The 12,844-nt window shown below is 40.5% G+C and overlaps 1 protein-coding gene across 3 annotated transcripts in view; it reads left to right on the forward strand.

Moving 5' to 3' along the window:
- LOC140196166 (ski-like protein) overlaps window positions 1–12,526 on the forward strand; it is a 112,811-nt gene extending 100,285 nt beyond the window's left edge. For all 3 annotated transcript variants that reach the window (XM_072254918.1, XM_072254920.1, XM_072254919.1), the window contains one exon: window positions 5,114–12,526. In XM_072254918.1, coding sequence (XP_072111019.1) covers window positions 5,114–5,296 — 183 coding nt within the window. In that variant the 3' untranslated portion in view covers window positions 5,297–12,526. The remainder of the gene's footprint in view (window positions 1–5,113) is intronic.
- The last annotated feature ends 318 nt before the right edge of the window (window positions 12,527–12,844 follow it).

The following is a 12,844-nucleotide window of genomic DNA, read 5'->3' on the forward strand; positions in this document are numbered from 1 at the left end:
TTTAAGAGACTCCTGGATAGGTACAGGGAGCTTAGGAAAATAGAGGGCTATGGGTAACCCTAGGTAATTTCTAAGGTAAGGACATGGTCAGCACAGCATTGTGAACCAGAGGGCCTGTATTGTGCTGTAGGTTTTCTATGTTTCTATATTGATATAGAATACAGTATAAGGGAGAGTTTCTAAATTTCTGATAGCCACTATGTCTATCAGTAAATTCTCAATCTGAGATGCAGTATATTCAGGATCTCTGTATGCATACACTAAAGGATCTTCTGAAGGGGCGGGGTACAGTAGCATGTGATATAATGTGATCTCCTAAGTCTATATATCAAAATGAAGATGGGGAAGACTAATTTTAAAAAGTTGTAATTGGACTGAGTTTCTGATTGAGTTTAAAAACAGTGTCTATCTCTTAAAATTCATAAATCAATGTTCATAGTAAATGTATTATCGAAGTACATACGTATATCACCATAAACAACCTTGAGATTAGTTTCTTGAGGGCATACACAGTAAATCCAACAAACACAGTCGAATCAGTGAAAGGCCAGATCCATCAGGATGTACAAACAACCAATGTGCAAAAGACAACAAACAATTCAAATACAAAAGAACAAGCAAGCAAACAAACAAATAAATAATGAATATTGAGAACGTGAGATGAAGTATCCTTGAAAGTGAATCTATAGGTTGTGGGAAGAGTTCAGTGATGGGGTAAGTGAAATTGAGTGAAGTTATCCCCACTGGTTCAAGAGCCTGATTGTTCAGGGGTAATAACCTTCTCTGAACCTGGTGGTGAGAGTCTTGAGGCTCCTGTATGTTCTTCCTGACGGCAGCACCGAGAAGAGCTCATGGCCTGGATTGGGGGTGGGGGGAGTTGCCCTTGACGATGGATACTGCTTTCCTGTGACAGCACTTCATGTAGATGTGCTTAAAACTAATGGCATAAAGAAAGAGTGGGTGAATCAGATTATTAGAGAGTCGTAGAATTATAGAGTGTTACAGCACAGAAACAGGCCCTCCAGCCTATCCTATATATGCTGAACTGTTACTCCGCCTAGACCTGCACTTGGCCCATATCTCTCCATATTCTTTAGACCACACAGGGTAAACAGCCCAGTTTATCCATTTTCTCCCTATGATGAAAGTCCTCCAATCCAATCTTGGTGAAGCTCATCTGTACTCTATCCAGTGCAAATGTAGCCTTCCCATAGTGTGACAACCAGAACTGCATGCACTACTCCATGTGCTGTCTAACTATGCTTAATGAAGCTGAAAATTAATGTCTAAACTTTAATATTCTATGCTAAAACCTGTGAAGGCAATTGTGCCATATGTCCCTCTCACCACCCTATCCGCCCATGTTGCTGCTTTCAGAGAACTATGAAGTTATAGAGTATGACAGCATAGAATTGGGCTCTTCAGCCATCTAGTCTGTGCCAAGCTGTTATCCTGCCTGTTCCATTGACCTTTCAGCATAACCCCCATGCCCTTCCCATCCATGTACCTATCAAACTTCTCTTAAATGTTACAAATGACCCACATCTACCAGTCCTGCTGACAGCCAAATCTACACTGTCACTACCCCCTGAGTGAAGTAGTTCCCGCTCAGGTTCCCACTTAAATATTTCATCCTTCGCCTTTAACCATGACCTCTAGTTCTAGTCTCATCCAAACTCAGTGGAACATGCCTGCTTGCATCTACCCTATCTAATGCAGAGGAAGAAAGAATCATCTCTTTATTCCCTTCTCTAGATGCTGCCTGACCTGTAGCATTTTGTGTGTGTTACTCTGAATTTCCAGCATCTGGAGAATCTCTTGTGTTTATTGTACAGGAGGTCCGTTCAAGAGTCTGGTAACTGTGGTATAGAATCTGTCCTTGAGCCTGCTAGCATGTGCTTTTAGCTTCTGTATCTTCTGCCTGATGGGAGAGGGGACAAGAGGGAATGTTGTCGAGTTGATGTGTGGACTTGTTGATTACTGAGCCATGTCACTGGACACAGTCTGAGCATGTAGAGCTATTATAGAAGGAACAGTTAAAAGAAAGGACAAAAGAGGTGTTTCTGCCTGTTGGCTCCAGGCTATCATTAGATAGGCCGTCCTTCAGTGTTATTTGCCAATAGTGTTGGAGAATGTGGTGGGAAAACATCTGAATTTCCTTTAAGAAAATGCACTCGGTGTCCACTTTATTAGGTACATTTGCTTGGTAATGCAAATATCCAAGCAGCAAATTGTATTGCAGCAATGCATAAAAGCATACAGGCATGCTCAAGAGGTTCAGTTGTTGTTCAGACCAAACATCAGAATGGGGAAGAAATGTGATCAAGTGACTTTAACTGGACTGATTGTTGGTGCCAGATGGGGTGGTTTGAGTACCTCAGAAACTGCTGATCTCCTGGATTTTTACATGCAACAATCTCAAGAGTTTACAGAGAATGGTATGAAAAGCAAAAAAAAAAATCCAGTAAATGGCAGTTCTGTGTAAGAGGTCAGAGGAGAATGACCAGACTAGTTCTCAAGCTGACAGGAAGACAACAGTCACTCAAATAACCAGACGTTATAACCATGATGTGCAGAAAAGTATCTCTCAGTGCATAACACATTGAACTTTGAAGCGGATGGGCTGCAGCAGCAGAAGACCACGAACATGCACACAGTGGCCTCTTTATGAGGTACAGGAGGTATCTCAAAGTGGCCACTGAAGCTATAAAGAATAAAATACAGAAATAAAGCAAAATGGTTGAAGTAGTAAAACAGGGTTGCCATGGTAGCATAGAGGGTGGCACGGTAGCAAGGCGGTTAGCGTAACGCTTTACAGCGCTAGCTGTAAGATTGGTGTTCAATTGCTGTTGTTATCTTGAAGGAGACTGTACTTTCTGCCCATGACCACGTGGGTTTCCTCTTGGTGCTCCAGTTTCCTCCCACATTACAAAGACATATGGGTCAGCGCTGATAAAGTTGTGGAATTGCTATGTTGGCGCCGAAAGCATGGCGACATGTGTGGGCTGCCCCCAGCATGTCCTCGGACTGTGATGGTCGTTGACGCAAGCGACACATTTTACCTTATGTTTTGATGTACTTATGACATATAAAGCTAATCTTCAGACATACCTTTAAAAGAGAGAAAATAATACTTGTCAACCAACCACTAAACCGCACCACACAATATACTGCTGGAAGGAACCGCAAGTCTCTACCATCTTATCCAATCTCTTGCTCTATCTCTTCTTCTTTCAATGTCCCTGTTTCTCTCTCTCCAGCACTTGCATTAGTCATGACCCAACCTGAAAAGACTCCCCATTGATCAATAGAATCAGTTCAAGTGCACACACAGAGACTAATAATCAACTAAAGTGCAAAAAGACAAATAGTGTGAATACAAAAAATGTAAATAAATAATACTGTGAATATGAGTTGTAAAGTCCTTGAAAGTGAGTCAATAGGTTGTGGAATCAGTTCAGAGTTGAGGTTATCCACTCTGGTTCAGGAACCTGATGGTTGAAGAGTAATAACTTTTTCTGAACTTGGTGTTGTGGGACCAACGGCTCCGGTACCTCCTTCCCAATAGTAACAACAAGAAGAGAGCATGGCCTGGATGTTAGAAGCCCTTGATGATAGATGCTGCTTCCCCCTTGCACAAAGAAAGCACCCCTTTTTATACCCTTCAAGACTCTTTATCACAATACTTCCCAGCCAAACATGCTTTTCAGCTTCATTATGTACTCTCAAGGTTGTAGGCTCACACTAAGTTCTCAAAACATTGTGGACTGGTTCCCTTGTACTTTCTCAAATCATTCCAACAATCCAGACTAACACCATTTTGTCTTCCACACTTCCATCTTGTGTTATGCATTTTAACATATACCAAAGAGGAATCAAATTTAACTCTTTCCTTACAACCACTGCAGTTCTTCTGGAATTGATGTAACCAAAATGATGTTTGGTGTGGAGTTTAGGTCCAGATTGAAGATGGAAGGGTAATATATCTAGAGGTTACTGTGTGACGTAACTTGGGGGTGGGATGTTGGTGTTATTGGTGTTCCCATGTGCCTTGTACTCTTACCCATCTAGTACATTATACGGTGCCAGCACTCTTCACCTGTCGCTCCTAGAACCTCCAATATTGGACGGGTAGATGAGTGACCCCACTGGCTCAGCATCCTTTTATGTGGGTTTTGTTGGTTTTATTGTGTTAACCAATTTACATGCACTTCAGGTTTTCTTTTCTGAAACCTGATAACCTGACGTCTGTAACATATGGGAGAAAAATTAGGCCCATTCAGCCCATTGTCTTCTCCATCATCCAAACATGGCTAATTTATTTTCCCCTTCAAACAGAGATTGATAGGTTCTTGTTTGGTAAGGGGGTCAAGAATAATGGAGAGAAGGCAGGGGAATGGCGTTAAAATATCAGCCATGATTGAATGGTGGAGCAGTCTCAATGGGGTAAGTGGCCCAATTCTGCTCCTATATCTTATGGAAAGCTGACAGGGCCAAGGCTTTATTGCAGCAGTTCCCTGTATTTAATTTGCCTGGATGCCATGGCTATGCAAACAAAGCTTTGCATTGTATATTGGTACAGTGACAATAATAAACCAGTTAATGGAAACATTGATGGCTTACAATTGTTAAGAAGTAATCTGAACAGGAGAAGATTGTCAGTAAATTCTTGCATTTTTTTTAAAACCATGACTGAAATTATCAGTACTCGGTTATATAAAAGATTTCAAAGTTCAAAGTAAATTTGTTACCAAAGTACATACAGTATATGTCATCATATCCTACCCTGAGATTCTTTTATTTTTCGGGCATTCACAGTAGGTACAAAGAAACACAGTAGAATCATTGAAAAACTACATATGGATGGAAAGACAATCATGTGCAAAAGAAGAGAAATTTCATTTGCACGATTATTAGAAATCAGATGAATTATTGATCTGACTCTTTGTTAAGCAGTGCTTGGTGGGAATTGTAGAGGCTGTGGACAAGGTGATTGGAATAACTTTGGCAAGTAACTTTGAAAGTGGTGCTGAAGTCAGCAAAGAAGGGTCCAACTTTAACATGTTTATTTTTTCTCTCCTGATCCTTCCCTTCCCTTCATCACGGCATACAGTTAGCCGAGCTGAGACAAAGGCTGGACCGAGCGGAAGCAGATCGCCGGGAACTCCAGGAAGAACTGAGGTGTGAGCGCGAGGCACGGGAGAAGCTGGAAGCCATGGTGAAGGAACTGAAGCTTCAGATCATAGAAACTTCCAGAAATAAAGGCGGCACTGAGGTGAACTCTGTAACAGACTGATGAGAGCAAAATCTCCTCCGAGGTGCCCGCAACTTTGACGTGAAGTAATTTTTTTAGAATTACTTTCAAATGCGACTGGTGAATTCAAGTCTGGAAGGAATCTGTGCAATTGAGTAACAGTTACTTTGAATACTGGAGTTAATTGTAATTAATCCAGTTTAGAGCAAAAATCTAGAAAGAAAAGTTCAAACTAATTCAGTTTTGTATATAAATATATATATAATGCACTCGTTAAATATCTACATAATAAAATGGCTAAGCATGGGAGATATGTTATTTGATAACTTTTGAAAATTTATATGCATGTAGAGCCAGTCAAACATAAAACCTGTTCTCTGTGCTCTTTCCCATTGCCTTTATAAATGGCTTTTGTTAAAATCACCAATTGCATCGGTCCCTGTGCTTTGTTGCCGAACCCCGTTTACTTCATATTGGCACAATATGCAAGAAAACCTGTTTTGTAATTTTCGGCAGTTCGGTTGTTCAGAAAACTTCAGCTTTATTCTCTGAATTTGCATGTGTTCTTTATCGCTGCTTCTGCCCCTCAGTTCCACTGTACCGATAGCTCTAATATGCAGGGCAGGCCAGGGGGACTAACTTTGGATTTGATTTACTAAGAAAGCAATTTTACAAAGGCAGTCGATTTCTCTTTTTACAAAATCCTGAAGTGGGCCCTAAATTATTCCATTCCATTATTATTCAGGAAATGTAAAATATATAAACTGTAGCAGACATGGCTATGGCTTTGCACAGTTTCCTCTAAAAGTGGTTGTAAATGATCATTAATGTAAATTCCAAGCTCTATTTTCTACAATTTCTTTTCTTATTCATGAGTGGACTGCTCCGGTTTCTGAGGGACTGTTCTCTGAGGGTACTGCCTCTCTTGCAACTCACTGCTCTTGGATGGGAGCTGTGCCAATGAGTGCTATAAGACTCATTAAAATATTCACACTGAAGCCTGGTTGTGTGCTCTCCTGATCCACAAATGCCTCTTGCAACTGATGCCATTGGACGTTAATCAATAGACTGGCTTACTGTTTGCCTCCCTTTAAAGTTAATTGCAGACCCTTTGCAGCAGTTGAAGTTAGCCACACAGCAACAATTTCATATTAAAACTGTGGCCACCTTGGTCTGTACGATGACAGGGAGTGTGTTGTCTGTAACCATTTACAGTGTCCCATGACAAAAGTTTGAACACTTCTCTAAAGTAATACCTGAAGCTTGAAGAAAGGAATAAATAGACATTTGGAAACTAAAATAATTATATTGGTGTTAATTCTGGAACACTGGCTTTTCACTGCGGATACAACTTGCATGCTTGAATTTATTCCATACATGTACACAGAAAAAGGGAATATTTTATTGTCAACTTAACAATCTGTGTATTACCTTTTAGCTGCTACTGTGACGCAAATTTAGCCTTACACCATTCACTTCAATACAGTGTGACATTATCAGGTGCATCATGCCGGTGTGATAAATAATTAACCATTTTATTTTGAGTGAACCCAACTGACCTACCTTCCTCCTCATCCCACCCCACTTCCTTTTCTCTCATGGTCCTCTGTCCCATCAAATTCCTTCTTCTTTAGACCTTTACCTCTACCACATATCTCCTCCCATTTTCTTACCATCACCAACCAGCCTTCCCTCTCACCTGGCTTCACCTGTACTCCTTCCCTTCCCCTCACCTTCTTATTCCGGCTTCTTCTCATTTCCTTCCCAGTCCTGCTGAAAGGTCTCGGTGATACCTCTCCATAGATGCTGCCTGACCTGCTGAGTTCCTCCAGCATTTTGTGTTTTGCTCTGGATTTACAGCATCTGCAGAATCTCTTGTGTTTATGCAAGGGATAGTGTGATATTGTTTTAATAACCACATCTGGCTATGTAGTTCCTGCCCTGCTTAATATTGCAAAGGAATTTAATAAAATGCTCACCATTTTAAAAATCCAGCAGGGAATTTTCAAAACTAGACCCAATCTGAATTTTTAGGAATAAACTGTAGATCAAAAGTGAAAATTGTTGAGAAATATAAGTAACACTAAAGAAAAATAAATGAAAATGAAACAATTCTTAAGTAAAAATCTCACCTGTCTCTGGTGTTGGTGGCAGCACTGAAAACATTGCACTTCCCAATCAGCCATCAGGAACATTCACAACTGGCTGAAGTTTGGGACAAGGCTATGCAGATTCTTTATTCCTCTTCATCGATGCTGCTTGACCCGCTGAGTTCCTCCAGCATCTTGTGTGTGTCACTCTGGATTTCCAGTGTCTCCAGAATCTCGTGTGTTTATCATTTTATTGTTTTTGCTCCTGTTTGGAATTTGTAGTTTTAAAGCTTAATGCCTTGCTGTCCCTTTGACATAGGGCCCTCTGTTTGTCAGGGTCGGTCATGGATATAGCATCCTAGCCGTCTACTTGATACGCTTGCTGGTACACAAGCCAGGGCGTTACGAAATGGAGAGCAAGCTATTGCCGTACAGTAGGCTCCCCTTCTCCTTTCAGCTGATGAATCAAAGGGAACAGCAGAAATGAATACAGTTTGGCACCGGCTCACAGTCAGCATTAGAAACGTAGAAACATAGAAAGCCTACAGCACATAACAGGCCCTTCGGCCCACAAAGCTGCACTGAACATGTCCTTACCTTAGAAATTACCTAGGATTACCCATAGCCCTCTATTTTTCTGAGCTCCATATACCTGTCCAGGAGTCTCTTAAAAGACCCTATTGTATCCGCCTCCACCACCATCACCGGCAGCCCATTCCATGCACTCACCACTCTCTGTGTAAAAAAAAAAACTTACCCCTGACATCTCCTTTGTACCTACTCCCAAGCACCTTAAAACTGTGCCTTCTCATGATAACCATTTCAGCCCTGGGGAAAAGCCTCTGACTATTCACACGTTCAATGCCTCTCATCATCTTGTACAACTCTATCAGGTCACCTCATCCTCTGTGTACTAAACTCAATGCAGGAATTCCTTTGGGATCCTATCTCTGGATTTTTCTTCTAGGTTTACTCCCGAAGCCTTCTCCATGAGTGGGTATAGCCGCAAGGCGGTGGAGGTTTGAGATCAGAGTTTTCCTTCTCCTGGGTGAGCTGCCAACCATGGCTATTGAGTCCAATCTGTCTGCAGCGACAGGTTTTAAGGCACCAGTAACTCACCTTGAAATGGAACCGATTCCGCCAGGCTTTGTAGCTAAACCACATGTACAGGCCAGAGCTGGACTTGGTTGTCAGAGGGTATTTGAGACTGTACCCCACTCCCCGGCTATGACAACCTTAAGGAACCCTTGCACACTGGTTAGGGCAGGTTCAGCAGTGACACAACCTGAGGACTGCTATTCGAATGAAGTTCCTTTTTGTTTGTTCCAGTGTCTTCCTTCTGTTTTATTTCACTGTTTCTGTACTTGGTTCTAAAGCACATTATGGCATATAAAAATTTATACTGCATTGCAAATATTTATAATTACAGTCCAAATAGTTCCTTACAAAAACTTGACTTTTGTATGTAAAAATTTCCTTTTGGCATAAATTTACCTAACATCAGCATTTAAAAGACAGCATCATCTGTCAGTAAGTGTGCGCTTAACATTATACCATTGCTTTATTTGTCGTGTCACAGTGACTTGTGGGTTAAATTTAAAACTTTGCAGGGTCTTCGAGGACACAGATGGAAGATTAAATTATCAAAATTACTGAGGGTGGGGCACAGTGGCATAGTGGTTAGCACAATGTTTTACAGTTCCAGTGACCTAGGGTCAATTCCCACCACTGTCTGTAAGGAGTTTGTACGTTCTCCCCCTGAATGTGCGTGTTTCCCCGAGTACACTGTTTCCTTTCACATTCCAAAGATGTACCAGTTGGTCATTGTAAATTGTCCGTGATTAGGCTAGGATTAAGTCGGGGGTTTGCTGTATGGCATGGCTCAAGGGCATCTTTCCTGCTGTATCAGAATAAATAAATAAATAATATGAAAACAGATAGTTTGTTTGTGAGACACAACTTTTGAATAATTACTCAACTAACAAAATTGACTCATTATTCTATTGCTGAATTCTGGAATTAAGTTGCCTTGCCACTGTGTACGATTCTCCACTTTTACACTTACTTTGTGGAAGTCCTCATACAGGATTCCCTAAAGATTAACTTGGAGATCGAGTCAGTGGTAAGGAAGGCAAATGCAATCTTAGCATTTATTTTGAGATGATTAGAATATAAAAATAAGCATACAATGTGGAGGCTTTGTAAGGCATTGGTCAGAGTGTGCTTGGAGTATTGTGAGCAATTTTGGGCCCCTTATCTGAGAAAGGATATGCTGGCATTGGAGAGGGTCCAGAGCAGTTCACGAGAATGATTCCGGGAATGAAAGGATTAACGTAAGTTTGATAGCTCTGTACTGTATTTACTGGAGTTTAGCAGAATGGGAAGTGGGGGTTGGGGGGGGGGTGGAAATCTCATTGTAACCTATCAAATATTGAAAGGCCGAGTTAAAGTGAATGTTGAGACTATGCTTCCTCTACGGGGGTGGGGGGGAATCTAAGATCAGAGGGCACAGTCTCAGAATAGAATGAACACAGTTGAACAGAGTGGAGGTTGCTGATTAGTCAGGGCATCAAAGGTTACGGGGAAAAGGCAGGAGAATGGGGTAGAGAGGGAAATGGGTCAGTCATGATGGAAGGGCAGAGCAGGCTCAATAGCCTAATTCTGCTCCTATGTCTTATGGTCTGATATGAGAATGTACTTAATATGTTTGCTTGTTCAGATTGTTCTGAAGTTCCTTGTCTTTCCTTTCGTTACCATGCATGCAATGTTAATATTTTAGCTAACCTTTTGGTTCTTTTTGTTTTTTAACTACATTCCTTACCGTACTTGTGTGGTACATTTTTCATTTTAGTTTGATTATATTCATTTAAAACTTTTTACTGCTATATTTGGAATTGATAAAGTGCTCAAAGGATAATTGAACAGTAAATTATTATGGAAATGATTTAATTAGTCAGATGGCAGCATGGTACTGTGGTAGCTGTGTAACGCTGTTACAGTGACCCAAGTTCTATTTCTGCTGTTGTCTGTAAGGAGCCCTCACCATGACTGCAAAGGATTTCTCCAGTTGCTCCAATTTCCTCTCACAGTCCAAAGACATACGGGTTAGTAAGTTAATTGGTCATGTGAGAGTGTACTTTGATGTTGCAGGCTTGTTGGGCCCAGAGGGCCTTTTTTATGTATCTCTAAATTAAAAATCTATATAGTTTGTAAACAAACTCTGCAATTTATTTCTTTTTTAATAGAACAACATGTATAACTAAATTCTGTTGCGAACAGTTGAATTGTCATAGAGATAAGATTATGCATCTATTTAAAATGCAAAACCTGCAGATGTTGTAAATCTGAAATAAGAATGATGGAACCACTCACCTGGTCAGCAGCACCTATGGAGAAAGCAACAAAGTTTGCACTTCAGACAATGGCCTGAAGGAGACCTGTTCTACTAATTCTAAACCACTTGACATGTTTAACCCTGCTTCTCTGTCACTGATTGCTATGTGGGTGTTCCCAACTTTTTTATGCCATGGACCAATACCATTAAGCAATGGGTCTGTGGACCCACAGGTTGGCAACGCTTGCCCTATAATTATTTCAGCATTTTCTGTTTTTATTTGTGAACTATTCATGTGGTTTTGCACTTAGTTTTGCTTAATGATATGCTCTCCAGTTTAGCTCAATTTTGAGCCAATTTTCTTTCAACATCAGTGCTGCTGAGCACTGTGACAGTTTGTGTGAATGGAATTATTTTTGGCTGTACTAAAATTGAAAGTGCAGTGGATCTGAATCTTACGTTGTTTGACAGATTTAAAAGGAAATGATCCAAGTCAGTAAAGAGGGCTATAGCATACTAGGAGACATTCTCCCACAGTTCTTGAGAGATGAGTGAATTGAGTATATAGATCGGTAACTGCTCCAATAAATACTGTCACCTTTCTGTGAGAGATGTGATATTTAGATTTAATGGCACTGGAAAGCTATCAGTGTTATATAAATATACACTCAATTGCCACTCTATTGGTACCTCCAAATAAAGTAGGGTACCAAATAAAGTGGCCATTAAGGATATGTTTATGATCTCCGATTACTGTAGCCCATCCACTTCAAGTTTCGATGTGTTATGCATTTAGAGATGCTCTTCTGCACACCGTTGTTGTAATGCATGGTTATTCGAATTACTATCGCCTCCCTGTCAGCTTGAACAAGTCCAACAATTCTCTGATCTCTCTCGAGACATTTTCCCCCTCAGAATTGCCACTTACTGGATGTTTCCTATTTTCACACTATTCTCTGTATACTCCAGAGACTGTGCGTGAAAATCACAGGAGATAAGCAGTTTCTGAGATACTCAAACCACACCATCTGGCACCAACAATTATTCCACGGTCAAAGTCACTTAGGTCACATTTCTTTCCCATTCTGATGTTTGGTCTGAACAACAATTGAAACTCTTGACCATGTTTGCATGCTGTTAATCTGTTAAAGTTCTGCTTATTTCATAAACTATCCTGGTGTATATTTTACATAGTTTTTAGACTTCTAAAAATGTTTTCAAGAAGACTGCAGTAAATAGTGTCTGGATGTACCTGAACTATGGCTACCAACTTGATTAGTACTCTTGGTTAGTAAGGGTGTCAAAGGTTACTGGGAGAAGACAGGAGAATGGGGTTGAAGGTTAATAAATCAGTCATGATTGAATGACAGAGCAAATGTGATGGGCTGAATGGCCTAATTCTTCTCAAACAACCTCATGGTTCCAATTTGAACTGCAAGTTACAATGATTGATGTAACAGTGACCGTTTTCTTTGGGGTGTATTATCACCAAGCTTATGATCCAGATATTGTATGTTTCTTTAAAGTGGGCTGGGTTGGGGTGATCGACACCAGGGTTGTTGCTGGTGGTCAGGTAATGCATCTGCAGTGTTTGGCCAGTGACAGCCCAGGTCCTGAGCACCTTTCACACAAAATGAGCCACATTTCGTGTGAAAGATCTACCAGTACATGGTCACAATGCGATAAAGCTTCTAATAACTGTTTAACTGCATAGGGTTTTTCTCCTTGCCCAATTAAACCTTTGAATACTAATGTACTATTGATACAGCATAAATATTAAAGTCCATATAACGTCAGTTCAAGACAGAATACTGTGAAATAAAGAGTAATTCTCTGTTTTGAGTCTAATGGTTGTACTTCTAATTCATTTTTGAGATTTGTGCAATTTCTACAAATACTATGTAACCTAGTGTATAGCAATTATGCAATAGTTCAAAAAATGTTGCTTATATTTCAACTTGTATATAAAGAAAAATGGTTCAAGGAAGCTGGATAAAGCCTTGTATTTAATCTGGTACTTTGTTATATTAGATTGTACATAGGTGTATTTTGACTTCGTGTGTCTGGAAAGCAGAAGAAAAGGACTTAACTTCTGGTAATTTTTCCCCTCTCCCCCTTCAATTCCCTCCGCTGGCTCTCCTCTTATTTTCTCCTGCTTATCACCTC

Source organism: Mobula birostris, chromosome 4 (genome assembly GCF_030028105.1).
Source record: "Mobula birostris isolate sMobBir1 chromosome 4, sMobBir1.hap1, whole genome shotgun sequence".
NCBI classification, from domain to species: Eukaryota; Metazoa; Chordata; class Chondrichthyes; order Myliobatiformes; family Myliobatidae; genus Mobula; species Mobula birostris.